The sequence below is a fragment of the Peromyscus californicus genome, unplaced genomic scaffold, assembly GCF_007827085.1.
Source record: "Peromyscus californicus insignis strain IS unplaced genomic scaffold, ASM782708v3 Scaffold_4__1_contigs__length_199733344, whole genome shotgun sequence".
NCBI classification, from domain to species: Eukaryota; Metazoa; Chordata; class Mammalia; order Rodentia; family Cricetidae; genus Peromyscus; species Peromyscus californicus.
The window spans coordinates 175,444,582-175,458,090 of record NW_026294562.1 but is presented as its reverse complement, the minus strand read 5'-3'; the positions used below and the strand labels follow the sequence as shown (position 1 = coordinate 175,458,090).

At 55.1% G+C, this 13,509-nt stretch overlaps 2 protein-coding genes and 1 long non-coding RNA gene across 6 annotated transcripts in view; 1 reads left to right on the top strand and 2 right to left on the bottom strand.

Moving 5' to 3' along the window:
- Positions 1-8,440, bottom strand: part of Ppfia3 (PTPRF interacting protein alpha 3) — a 28,510-nt gene extending 20,070 nt beyond the window's left edge. For 2 of the 3 annotated variants that reach the window (XM_052712468.1, XM_052712469.1), the window contains exons 1-6: positions 8,208-8,440; positions 2,918-3,172; positions 2,009-2,110; positions 1,522-1,686; positions 917-991; positions 652-726 (exon numbers count right to left, since the gene is read on the bottom strand). In XM_052712468.1, the coding sequence (XP_052568428.1) occupies positions 652-726; positions 917-991; positions 1,522-1,686; positions 2,009-2,110; positions 2,918-3,157 (657 nt within the window). In that variant the 5' untranslated portion in view covers positions 3,158-3,172; positions 8,208-8,440. The remainder of the gene's footprint in view (positions 1-651; positions 727-916; positions 992-1,521; positions 1,687-2,008; positions 2,111-2,917; positions 3,173-8,207) is intronic. The other variant, XM_052712467.1, reaches the window with a different exon arrangement.
- On the top strand, positions 7,406-9,171 carry LOC128094248 (uncharacterized). Its single transcript, XR_008212904.1, has 3 exons — positions 7,406-7,823; positions 8,560-8,694; positions 8,930-9,171. It is a non-coding gene; the product is annotated as an uncharacterized LOC128094248 (long non-coding RNA).
- A 271-nt stretch (positions 9,172-9,442) lies between these two features.
- Lin7b (lin-7 homolog B, crumbs cell polarity complex component) lies at positions 9,443-12,199 on the bottom strand. 2 transcript variants are annotated; one of them, XM_052712473.1, is made up of 6 exons: positions 12,065-12,198; positions 11,678-11,796; positions 11,465-11,536; positions 10,677-10,886; positions 9,834-9,997; positions 9,443-9,544 (listed from the first exon to the last, which is right to left on the bottom strand). In XM_052712473.1, the coding sequence occupies exons 1-6, from the start codon at positions 12,099-12,101 to the stop codon at positions 9,523-9,525; spliced, it is 624 nt and encodes a 207-aa protein (XP_052568433.1). In that variant the 5' UTR covers positions 12,102-12,198; the 3' UTR covers positions 9,443-9,522. The 2 variants fall into 2 exon arrangements, with proteins under 2 accessions (XP_052568433.1, XP_052568434.1); XM_052712474.1 differs by lacking the exon at positions 9,443-9,544 and having other exon boundaries at positions 9,845-10,050; positions 12,065-12,199.
- Between the last annotated feature and the right edge of the window lie 1,310 nt (positions 12,200-13,509).

The window sequence follows — 13,509 nt, the reverse complement described above, 5'->3', positions numbered from 1 at the left end:
AAAAGCCCAAAGGTCTGTCACTGAGGGTCACAGAAGTTAGCTAGGTGACCAGCAAGGATCTTAGGGGTTCAGATGTCAGTGGGTCAAACATTAAAGAGACCATCAGGAGCCCACGACACGGTTCAGTCTCCAGGACTCACACTAGGAAAGGAGAGAACAACTCCCTTAAGTTGTCCTATGACCTCCACACGAACACAGCAACACCTCCCACGTTATCACAGATAAACGTAAGAAGACCCTTTAAAAATAGTAAAATTCTCATTACAAAGTCATGGTCATAGTGGTGCAGGCTTGTACTTTCAATGACTTGGGAGGCTGAGGTAGAAGGATCTTGAGCTGGAGGTCAACATGAGCTATAGAGTGAGACCCAGACTCACAAAAAGTAAGAAGTGGGCTAAGGATGTGGTTCAGAAGTAAAGCCCCTGCCTAGAATCCCTTAGTGATGGGCTGGAAACATTGCTCAGTAGGAGAGACCCTACCTAGAATCCTTCAGTAAGGGGTCGGGGTGTGCTCAGTGATAGAACACTTGCCAACAATATGAGGCCCTAGATTCCATCCTCAGCAAATCAATCAATCAATCAATCAGTCAATCAATCAATCAATCAATCAATGTTGAGTGGAAGTCACAGGGAGGGGACTTAAACCTCTCACCTGTCCATCCCCATCCTTGCCTGGCTCCTCCAGCCCTGACCGCCTTCTAGACAGCTGATCTCGAAGGTTCAGAGTCTAGAAGGGTCAAAATACCAGAGCACATTGAGTTCCTCCTTAGGGACTATGTGGAGGTCTTTCTGTGACCCAACCCCATTGGCTCTCTTCCGTTGGAACACAACCAATCAGTTCCTTAGCCCTCCCCGGAGACCGGGCCCGCCCCTTCCCGGCCACACCCCGGGCCCGCCCCTTCCGGCCACGCCCCTACCTCCTGGTTGCTGAGCTCCAGCTCTTCCTCGAGCACTGCTACCCTCTCCAGCGCCATGCGCAGTCTCTCCCGGACCTGGGGAGGGTGTGAGATGCGGTAAGACCCTGTACACAGGCCTGGTGCTGCAGGTCTGTCGTCGCAGCTATTCTGGAGGCTGAGGCAGAAGGAACCCGAGTGCACGGGATACCTAGGCTACGGAGATAAGACCCAGCGTGGGTCTGGCGAACCTGTCCCTTAACACCATGCCGAAGGTCTGAAGCCAAGATAATGAGTGTGGAGTTCCAGCCAGGTATTAGCAGGCTAACCCCCTGGTATCAACTACTGTACTTCTATTTTTATTTTTTAGACAATATAGCCTTGTATGGCCTGGAACTCTCTGTGTAGTGCAGGGAAGCTTCAAATTCATGGAGATCTACCCGCCTCTGCCTTCTGAATGCTGGGATTAAATGGTTCATATTTCTTTTTAATCAAATCACGTTCCGATCCGTCACAGTAATGTTTTCTCAAATGTGAACATCTCCAACTAATAACAGCCAGCTTTTTCCTTCCGCACTGAGTTCAGCTGAAGTCAACCACATGTTTTCTTCCTTCTCTGATTCTCCTACCTTCTCATCCAGGGCCTTGTGGTGCTCAAAGAGGGATTTTAGAGCCTTGAGCACCTCCACCTCAGAGGAGACCCCTCCAGGGGACTGGGCCTGGCGTTTCACCACAGTCATTCTCAGCGAACGCTCGTGCCGGGACACCAGACACTCAAGGTGTTCCAAAAGGAGCTGGAAGGATAGGACACCGAGTCAAGGAAAAGAAGCAAGGGAGAAAGGCAGGGTCAAGAAAAGGGGCGACCCGTTGGGGGTACGCAAGGAAGAAGACACAGGACTACGCAGAGGTGAGGGAAAAGAGGGACAGCAGAGGTAGAGCTGAGGAAGGTGTGATGCAAGGGAGCAGAAAGGTCAGATCAGAGAAAAATGGATGGGACCACAGGAAGGAAACGATCCAGGAGACTGGGGGCAAGACAGAAAACTAGATATTGGAAAAAGGTACGTTGGTTGGCACTGTGCCCCATCCAGCTTAGACCCCAGAGCCAACAGCCCTCACCCGGGTGTTGTTACGCTCCGCCTTCAGCTCTGCGATCTCTTCTTCTCTCTCCAGAAGCTGTTCCCGACATAAGTTAAGCTCCTTTGTCAGAGCCGCAAACTCCTGTCCAGGAGTGGGTAGAATCAGATAGCTGACTCAATTATTTCCTTATTTCTCTCTTGTGAGAATTTGAAGGCTCCGTCAGCCGCTCAAGACTGACCCTTACTAAGTCCTGCTCCTCCAGCAGCTTTTGAGTTCGCCCCTCTGGAGCGAACTCTCCTCCCTTTGTTGCTCTGGATCTATGGTCCTGATGAGGTCCCACCTCTTGACTTGCTGCTCAGGTCTCTCCTCACCTGCTAAGCCTCAACCTCCTTGCTTCTTAGACCCCGCCCTTCCATCTAAGCCGCGCCCATCTCGATGATAAGGCCCGCCCACCAATGGTAAGCCAATTTAACTCCTCCCTGCCAGAGATGTCTGGCACCACCCCTCCTAGGCCACCCTCTTTTCCAAGATAAACCTTCGACGGGCCCTGTTTTCTTGGAAACCCTACTCTTCTCACTTCCCAGGCCCTGCCTCCTACTAAGCCCCACCGTTCTTGCCACCCATGCCCCGCCTCCTCAGCTAGCCTGGAGTCTCCGACCTCTCAGGCCCCGCCCCTCCGTTAACAGTCTCCGCCTCTCCCAAGCTACCTCTCCTTCAGGCTCCGCCTCTCTCAAGCTCTGCCCTCCCACCAAGCCATTTTGTCACTAAGGCAAAATCCTCAGCAAATCCTCTTCTCGGGCCCCGCCCTTTCTATATAAGCCCTGCCCATCTCGCAGCTAAGACCCGCCTATCCAAGAGCAAGCCAATCCCATGCTCCCTTCCTCGTGGCCCCGCCCACACGGGACAGCCCTTGCCCTTAGGCTCCGCCTCCCCCGGGCCCCGCCCAACCTGAGGCAGGGCGATGCTGAGCTGCCGCTGCAGGGAGTCCTTCTCGTGGCCGAGCTCACGCAGCCGCAGCTGCGCTGTCGCCAGCCCGTCCTGCGCCTCTCGCAGCGTCTCCAGCAGGCGCTCGCGCTCCGTGAGCATCGTGACCATGAGGCGCTCCAGCTCGCCGCCCGCCTCGTCCGGGCCCAGCGCCGAGCCCCGCCGGCCATCCTCGCTGATGGTGGGCATCACCTCGCACATCATGGCGGCGGTGCCGGCCTGCGGGTGCACAGAAGGGGCAAACTAGCCTTGTCAGGGCTCAGGCAGAGAACTGAGGCGCAGCTAGTGCAGTACACCCTGGGGCCCCAATCCAAGCATTGCACAGGGGGCAACTGAGGTCAGCCAAGCTGATCATGACATGGGGAAACTGAGGTACAGCCACATGGTGGAGAGGCAGGGGAACTAAGTGCTGGCCGCCAAGAGCGGGAAACCTGAGGCCTGTCCTTTGTAATCATGACGTACATAAACTGGGAATCCATTGCTCTTAGATAAACAACGGGGACTTCTTAGGTAAAAGCGGGACTCTAAGGCCTAGCTCCGCCAGACACTGGTAGCAAACCAAAGCCTGGCCACTCAGGAAATGAATAAAGCTGGAGGACCAGTCACTGGCTGAGTGGGTTAAAACCAGCCACAGTTGTGGCTCCGCTTGCATCCTCAACCCACTCCATAGATGGGGAAACGGAGGCCCAAATGAGAACCACGCCTTGAAAAAGTCATGGGGCTTCGGGTACTGAATTAGGCCACTAGGCTGTGATTTGCCCATCTCTCTCTATGATCTAAAGACCAACACTCCACTTGAAAGAATAAGAATAAAAAAACAGCACGAGAGCTGGAGGTGTAGCTCAGTGGTAAAGCATATGCTTGGCACAATGTGAAGCTCTGGGTTGGATCCCCCATACTAGTAAAATAAAATACCCACTTATTAAGCTAGGCAAGGTGGTGTATGCCTGTAATCCCAGTACTTGGGAAGTGGAATCACAAGGATCAGGAGTTCAAAGTCATCCTCGGTTATTTTAGGGAATTCTGGCTGGCTCGGGATTACATTAGACCCTTTCTCAAAAAACAGAAACAAAACAAAAATGCATAACAGCAAGCAGGGCTGAGTCATCTCCCTCAAGTCACAGGTGTCTAGGCGCTCCACAGCCCATCGCCCCCTACATCCAAGGGTCTGCGCCTCCAGCAATGTCTTCCCGCACTCCACTTTACTCATAGTGGCTCTAGATCGCCTGCAAGACCCATAAATCTAAGCCATTGCACCCTTCTGCCCACCCACTCGGGATCTAGATGTCTTGGGATGCTTCTCCAGTCCCGCCTCATGAGGCGTTAACCAAGAGTGTGGGAGGAGAAAGGGGCGGGGTTTATAGGGCCGGAAGGCGGGACTTGGGCCCCCCTGGCCAGGGGCGGGACGGAGATGTAGAGAAGGCTAGGGAGCCTCTCCCTGGAACTCTTCAGGTCCAACAGGTCCATCTGGCCTGGCCGAAAGCAGGAGGGACTTTCATTCCCCCCCACACACCCCAATCCATGCAGCGGCCTAACCGGTTTGAAATTGGATACTTCTCAACTCCACCCAAATGAGAACTGTGACCAAAGCCTAGAACTAGGTCCTTGGGTTCCTGTGAGAAGAGGCTGCAGGGCTCTGGAATACAGGAAAGAATGCAACTGGGTCCCTAGATCCCCTTTATCTTTAAATTGTAGGTCTGAAACTCTACACCTCCCAGAAACTGAGTTCAGGAAAATGTTTTTGAGAGAGAAGGCCAGCTTTAGGCTAGACCCCAACATGGAAGCTCAAACCCACACTCGAGTCAGAACACACAGCCTAGGATGACTTAGATAGTTGTAGACCTCAGATTCACTGAGAAAGAAAGTGGGTAGTTGGGCTGGAGAAATGGCTCAGTGGTTGAGAGCCCTGTCTGCTCTTCCAGAGGACCCACACGGCAGCTCACACCTGTTTGTAACTCCAGTTCCAGGGCTTCTGAAGCCCTCACACAGACATACATGCAGGTAAAACACCAATGAACATAAGATAGAAATAAATCATTAAAGGAAAAAAAGAACGTGGACATTCAGTGTCACCAAGATGCTACGTAATGCAGAACAGACAAGAACTTCCACACTGAGCATGTGACTGAGGGCAAGAGCTGCTATGCTACAGCCGAGGTCTGGAAGGGAAAGCCAGCCCAAAGCAACCTGATAATATAAATAGATGTCTGGGTCACCCAAGAACCCAAAACACAGAGGTGAGCAAAATGACACCGAGGGACATCCCTAATGCAGAACATAGTAGATCTGGTCAAAAGACAGAGTCTGGAACTCAGAGCTTGCTCAGCATGAATGCATGGACACAAAATATAAGCCAAGTCCACAGCTGATCCCAGGTAAGGCAGGAGGATTGCAAGTTTAAAACTAGCCTTAGGAAATCCTCTTCCAAACACACACACACACACACACCAGGATCAGCAAGATGGCTCAGTGGGCAAAGGCACTTGTTACCAAAACTGGAGACCTGAGTTTGATTCTCTGGGACCCATATGGTGTAAGTAGAGAACCTACTCCTGCAAGTTGTCATTTGACCTCCACACACACTCTGTGGCATGTGTGCACACATACAAAAAACCCAAAAGTTTAGTAAACACGGAGAGATACGAAGAGATTCTCTAATTGGGGTGCAGGGTGTTCAGGAAACCAGAACATTTTGAGGCTGAAGACTTAGAACGCCAAAACAGCAGATGGAGATTAAAGCCTATGTCCCACTAGGGACAAGTCTGACACCAAAGCTAAGGCCACAGTAAGGAAAAGAAAGGAGCCGAGGATTGAGAAAACAGGAACCTAGAACCTGAGGCTTGAAAAGATAAGAAGGCTGCTCTGGAATCTTCCAGGTTTAATATTGTGCAAGCTACAGAGGTTGGAGAGATGGCTCAGCAGTTAAGAGCACTGGCTACTCTTCCAGAGGACCTGGGTTCAATTCCCAGCACCCACATGGAAGCTCACAACTGCCTGTAACTCCAGTTCCAGGGGATCTGGCACTCTCACACAGACAAACATGCAGGAAAAAAAAAAAACACACACCAATGCAAATAAAATAAATCATTTTTAAAGGATTGTGAAAATTAGAGTTGATAGCAAAAGTCCAAGGAATGCTAGACTATTAATTGAAAACAACATATTCTACAAGTTAGAATACCCATGGAATGAGAAGGAAGTCTAGAACAATGGCAGACATGGCCAGAACATAAAACACATCCAAAATGAGAACTTGGGAGAGATTACACAGAGATTATTCAAAGGGATGGGTGGGGCGGTATCTTTTTGTTATGGATCTAGTGCTAGGAATCAAACCCTGGACCTTGTGTATGTGAGGCAATTGCTCTGTCATGGAGCTGTACCCCCAGTCCCAGTGTAGGGCATGTCTGAGAGGAAGACTGAGAGCAGAAATTGGCATAGGGTGTTACCTAGGTATTTGAAAAGACCAGACGAGAAGGAGGGGGAGGAGGAGGGGGGAGAAGGAAGAGGGGGAAGAGGAGGGGGGAGGAAGAAGAGGAGGGGGGAGGAGGAGAAGAAGAAGGAGAAGAAATGTGCACAACATAGTGAGTTCTAAGCCAGCTTGAGCTACATGGCAAAACCCTGCTTGTTGGGGATGGGGAGGAAGCAAGTGGAAAAAGACACGCCTAGAATTTTGCACGTGGTATAGAATGTAGATCATGCCTTGGTGAGGATGGAACAGATGTATCATCTGGAAATGTTCTGGATCTTGGAATCTTAAACATAACACAAGGAAAGGACTCACTATAACGAGAAATGCAGGAAGATGGCTGGTAGGTTCCAGATCCCCTCATGAACCCTGACCACAGAGCACACTTGGAGAAGGACTGTTTGGTAGTTGGAGTATGAGATTTCAGACATCACCATATGGGTCTCTAGAGGCATTGAAATGCCAGAAATACACCAACCACTCAGCTTTAGTGGGAGAGGAGACTCTGGAAGTCTAGCACCTGAGGTGACAGGCAGATGAGTTCAAGGCCATGGAAGATGTGAAGTTGACAGAATGGTGAAGCCACAAAGACCTAAAGATGGGAGTGCAGTGGACAGCCAGGGGTCCAGACCTTTGCATGCACGTGGAGGTGTTAGAAACTTAGAGCCTGAATGTTTGATGGGAGTGTAGGGCTGGGCAGGTGGTCTGATGGACAGGGCAGTTGCCGCAGTCTGAGACTCTGGGTCTCTGAGATGTGCTTGTTTGGATGGGGGTTACAAGATGGGGCGAGACACCTAGATCTCCAAGGAGGAAAGAGGACAGAAGCAGAGGAATTGCATTCCAGACTTCTGAAGGGAACTCATGGCGCCTGAGTCCCTAAGGCAGCAAGCAGGTGCTGGTGTACCAGGAGGCTGGGCACATTTGTCTGACAAGGGGGGGGGGCTGTTAAACTAGGTGCTAAGTGGAGGGGGGTGGGCAAAAGCTAAGAAACTCGATTCTCCAGGTGCTGAATAGGGTGATGGCGATTACTCAGGGCCAGCAGATAGATGTATGGGCACTAACAGCCTTTCAGAACCAAGGTCTCTAAAGTGGTCTGGGCAGGGACATTCAAAAGCCCTGACTATAAGTGAAGCAGCTAGAGCCCCGGAAAGCTAGGGTGCCTAAACATGGGCCTGAGAACCCTGCGGCCCAGCTGGGAGGGGGGCGTCGGGGATCCCCAGGTCAAAGGCGCGGCTGTGGGGGGATCCCCACGCCGCCTGCACCCCCTCCTTGGCGGCGGTGGCAGGAGATGGGGGAGGCGAGGCTGCCGAGAGAGCTGACCATGGACAGCTCCGGCGCGGGCCTGTTTCCAGGGCGAGCCAGCCCGGATCGAGGAACGTCGCCGGCTGTTCCAGCCAGAAGGTGGGGGGCGCGAATGGGGGAACGATTCGGACGCAACAGAGGTAGCCCCACAGCGGTAGCAAGTGTCTGGAGCTCCCAGGACTGGGCCCGGAGGAGGGATCTAGACTGAGAGGTCCCCTGTGCTGAGCTGAGGGATTCAGGCTTCTGGGCCCTAAAGGAGGCGAAAGGAGGCAACCCTCCTGAGATACCAGGGTTCGGCTGGGGACTCTGGGCTCCGGGAAGGGACACGCCTGGCTCTCCTGGGTTGGCTTGTGAAATCTGGACTCTGGGTTCCCTCGGGATGTAGATGGGAATGCAGGATTTCGGGCAAGCGAGTGGGGGAGGCTAGCCCAGGGGTCCCCGGGGTGGGCGCTGCCAGGCAGGCTGGGCCGGGCTCTTACCTACCTGGTCCGCGGCGACTGCGGGAGGAGCTGGGCTGCAGTAGGGATGCGGGGTGGGGTAGGGGCACCGGGCGGGGCCCCTGGCGGCGACCGGGGCCCGGATCTGGAGCTCTGGAGCCCTGTCTACGCCGCTAGCGCGGGCTCAGCGTCTCTTGCTCCGGCTCCGGCGCTGGGGACCCCCCTCCCCCTCACGGTCTCACAGCCTTATTCCCTAAAATAGCCCCCTGCCCTTGTCACCGTACAGCCTCCCCCCGCGAGGCCGCAGTCGCCAGATCCAGGGGTGCCCACCAGCGCCCCCCCCAAAATCCCACCTTCTCCCCCCAAAAATTTCTCCTCCCTCCCCCTCCCCCCCACAGATCCCAGGCGGTCGTGGCCCCTTTAACAGAAGACTGACGGACGGCGCTGAGCGGCCAATGAGAATTAGCGTCCGTGCCGGCCGGCGACAAGGCCCCGCCTTCGCATCCAGAGGGAGGGGCCGCGCGGGCGGAGAGGTGAGGGCGGGACTCATGGTGCAGCAACCAATAAGCATGCAGCGTGCAGCGGCCTGGATGGAGGCGGAGCCCGGCAGAGGATGATGTCACCTGAATCTAGTAGCGCGCGGCGTGGAAAGCGAGTCACGACCCCGCGTTCCCGCGGCAGTGCGCGTCTAACGGGACAGGAGGGCTAGGTGGCGGGATGGGAATTCAACATTCGAGGTGGGAATTTTTTTTCTTTTTTTTTTTCAAGGCAAGGGCGGCTCCCGGAAGGATGTGCTCGGTTGGAAGGTGAGGCTAGTAGCCGATGGGTAGCGAGTGCCTGGTACTCCGCACCCCTGCGCCCGCCTGGGGAACTGCACGCGGCCCGCCACCCCCGACTCCCACGCAGACGGTGGCACGGCCCACAGGGCTCCCCCAGCGAATGGTTCGCTCCGCCACGCCTACAGAGGCTGCGCTCAGGCTCCTGCCGCGTTTCAAGACTCCCGCGTCTGACCCGCGGCGGAAGACCCTACCAGGCCCTCTCCTTCCGAACCTCTTAAGTGTTGGGGACAGTGGTCTTCAGTGCTGCGCCCTGGCACTCATTTAGACGCAGCCTCGGGCCGGGCTAGTCTCTGGGAAGCCGGCCAGCCTCAGCCCTCGGAGCTGCTTGAGCGGTGTCTATCTCGCTACCCATACTGGAAAGAGCTTGGTTTTAACCTCAGCTTCACCCTCCTCCTCCACAGACACTATTCCAGGATGCGCGACAGACACACAAGACACTCGGTGAGGGTTAAAGATCTTTAAATAAGGTGCCAGTGACAATAAATAATACTGTACAGGAGAGGAGGATCCTGCTCTGTGATTTCAGCCTCGAGACTCCAAAGACCTGCAAGGATGTGGAGAGGGGAGGTTCAGGCACAGAGGAGGTTAAGTGGGGCATGGGATGTTTAAGGATGGGGTTCTGGAGTCAACGGTTCAGAAAAGCAGGCACAAGAATTCTGATATTAGGGAGCCAGAGGGTCCCAGGGCCTTGGCTACCATGGTACAGGTCAAGAGTCAGGAAGTCCCTGTGAAGAGCCAGGGATAAAGGATGAAGGCCGCTGGGCTCACTGGCCTGGTTTGGGAGTCTGAGGCTGGGGAAGGCAGCAGGGGGAGGGTGGTCACTGGAGGCTCACGAGTAGCTGTGGTGCTGCTGGCGCCGACGGGCTGATCGCATCTTCTCAAAGCGGGCTTCCATCTCCTCCAGCACCCGAGGCGTGTAGCGTACCACCAGTTTCACTGAGCCCTGGGCGGCCTTCAGGAGTTCCACCGCTTTTTCATGGTGTTCGCCCTCCACACTCTGCAGGGCAGGCCTCGCACAGACTGCTGGCCCAAACCGCTGCCCTTACCACCCTACCCAGGACACGGGACCAGTGGATAGTGAGACGGCTGCTGGGGTCGAGTCTCCAAGGCCTCATACCCCCACCCGACGTGGATTACCACCTTCAGACTCAGCACCCACACCCTAAAATCTGCCATGGCAGTGCAGCTTAGTCCTTAGTCAATGAACCAGGTCACTGAACCTGTCCTTGTCCTCCCAGAGTCCCAGAGAGGTCTCTCTACACCTCCGAAGCCCATTGCTCTCCTGTCCTCACAGCCCAGGAACAAAAGCCCAGCTTTTCTGGCCAGACTACCTCCTCACTGGTGCTTCCTTGGATTCTAACCACTGGGGTTTCAGGATGTTGGGTGGCTCAGACTTCTATTAGAGCCAACCTTTCTCCTCATGTCAGGGAGTGCAGTTACAGACCCGATCTGTTCTCAGCCAGAACCACCCTCCACCTCTTAGTCCGGAGAATTACCCATCCTTCACCATCCACCCCTGAGGTTCCTCCTGCAAAGACTTGCCTCCTCTACCCTGGACTAGTATCCCAGCTAGGCTCTCTGAAATCCTTGAGGGCCAGCAGTGTACCCCACAGGGTGTCTACAAAGGCTACGCTCCATCCAGTGCTTCCATACAGACACTGCGCTACCCCACTCACCACACCATTCACAGACAGCAGCTGGTCTCCCCTCTTGAGGCCACCATGGCGATCAGCCACACCTCCAGGGATTACTCGGGAGATATAGATGGGCGAGTTCTGCTCTTTGCCGCCCATGATGTTGAAGCCCAAACCCTCATCAGTCTTGGGTAGTTCCACGACCCTGGGGTGCGCATGACCCTCACTGGCTGTGAAGGCAGCCACTGTGGCCTGGAAGAGAGGAGGTGCCTTGTTGTGAGGGACCCCCCTTGAGGGAAGGGCACCGCAGCCAGAGAACAAAGGTCAAGTAGGGGAGTCCTGCCACAGAGCAACAGTAGGCCCCCTTGTGGTGACTAGAACCCGTGAGACCACTTGGCGTTCTTCCACAAGCCAGGTATGTCCACCCAGGTATGTCCTCGGTACTGAGCACCTGCCAATCTTGCTTTCAGACAAATGGAAACTAGCCCCCACCCCAGGACTGAGGTGGGTGAGGTGGGGACAGGACCGAGTCTGCAGGCAGTAACAAGAGTGTGGCACTGCAGTTTGGATAGGTGTCCCTGTTCACGACACCCAACTAGATTGTCTTTTAGGGTCATCTTCATGGTAGGCGAGTGAGGCCAGTTTCCACGCCTGTTGCTAAAGAGAATCTCATGTACATTCAAGTTAAAAATGTGCAGTTATTTAAAAGGTATTATAAATAAATCTTCATAGGGTGGAAGAGACGAGCAAATGAGGAAGGCACAGGGATAGCCAGCTTTGGGAGGGCACTGTGCCTGTGGTCACCCAGAGCTGCGGGGGCAGGCGCCTACCTTGGCTGTGGCGTGAGCCCGCACCTCGGCGCTGCCAGTGATGTCCAGGGTGTCATAGAGCTGCTCATACACCTGAGGGTGTGGGGGAGGCGGCAGCATTAGGGAGATGCCAGTCCACAGCCCTGGACACGACTACCTGCGTCCGCTTGCCCGTCGCCGCCCCCGCCGCGCAGCGCAAGGAAACTACAACTCACATAGTACCAGGGTGCTCACCTCGCGGATGGCAGAACAGAAGCGACTCTGCAGGACCCGCTGCAGGGCCTGCAGCTTCTGCGGGGGCAGCTCTCCGCTGCGTTGCAGCCGCTCCAGCAGCTCCACGGCCCGGGACACGTCTGCAGAACGCGGTGGGGACCGCGAAGGCACGCGAGGGCAGCAGGAAGGGCGAGCGAGGTCAGGCTGTAAGCGGTCGACGCGTCCCGCGGGTCCCCTGGACCCCAACCCCAGGCAGGGTGTTCTCGGGGCGCTCCGCCCCAGACCCTCCCACGCCCACAGACCGCAGGCCGCGCCCCGCCCACCCCAACTACGCCCGCCCCCGGCATTTGCCTGGCTGGCGCGGCCCACTGAGCCTAGAGGCCGGACCGGATCCCCCGGAGCGCTTACCCCGCTCCAGCCCCAGCGGCTCCACCAGCGCAGCCATGTCGCGGCCAACACTAACCACCCGCCCAGGCGCCAGCGAGGAGGGGGAGGTGCAGCGCGAGGCCCCGCCCACCAGTGCCGGCAAGGAGGTGGTGCAGCGTGAGACCCCGCCCACACGGCTACCAACAGTTCGAGGCCCTGCCCTCACCACGGACGGCAAGGCGGTGCTACGCAGGGGCCCCGCCCACTCCGGAACTCTTGCGAAACCCTAGTCCTGTGCGTGCCTAGTCCGGTGCCACTACATCACTACTAAGTGCACGGGTTTGTTCTGCTTGCGATCTTCCTGTTGCACCTTCGGCGTGCTGCTTTGCTCCTTGCAGCATGGCTGTGCCCTTCCGGTACTTTCCGCTCATTTCCACACTCACAAGTCCAGAGGGGCGTGGTTTCACAGGACTCCAGGGGCCTAGGAAAGAGGATAGCTGCGACTTGGAAGCCTGGGATACATACCGAGAGCCTGTCTCCAAAACCAGAAAAATGGAATCTGAAGCTGCAGATGTAACCCAGTCAGTAGAGTGCTAGCCTAGTATGCTCAAGACTCTGGGTCCCATCCCCAGCAGGGCATAAATCACAGGGTAGTGCTTGCCAACACTCGGAAGCCAGAGCAGGAAGATCAGAACCCTGTTCAAGGTCACCTTTGGTTACACACACAGAGCCTGGTGGCTTACACCTTTAATCTCTACACTCCAGAGGCAGAGGCAGACAGATCTCTGAGTTTAAGGCCAGCATGATCTACACCCAGGCCAGCCAGGGCTACATAGTGTGACCCTGTCTAGAGACAGAGACACAGAGACAGACATGAGCAAGGACCTTCACAGTTCAGAGATTTTTGGAAGATAAAGTCAACGAACCATGTCGGGCGGTGGTGGCACACGCCTTTAGTCCCAGCACTCCAGAGGCAGAGGCAGGCGGATCTCTGTGAGTTCGAGGCCAGCCTGGACTACCAAGTGAGTTCCAGGAAAGGCGCAAAGCTACACAGAGAAACCTTGTCTCGAGAGAGAAAAAAAAAAAAAAAGTCAACGAGCCATAAAACCTAGGTCACCCAGAGTGCCCAAGAGGCTGGGCAGTCACGATGGCACGAGTGGTCTTGTATTTCATGTTGGATCTGTATTTTTATGTAAATCTCTAAGAGTGACCTAGGATGGTCTAATGGGTATCTGAAGCTCTCTGGGGCACCCAGGGAGTTTGGATTGTAGAAGAGGCAGGAGGGAGATGTTGTCCCAGCAAGCTGAGGTCTGGGGGACGGGCAGACTAATGTGGAACTGCTTGAACAGTGTCTATCTCGTTGGTACTTGTCTAGTAAGAAGGCCCTGGGTTCAGTCTCCAGCACTGCATAACTTCATTGTGATGGTCACTATGGAGGCAGGAAGACCAAGGTGGCCAGCTTAGATGACAGATGCTTAAGCCCTGAA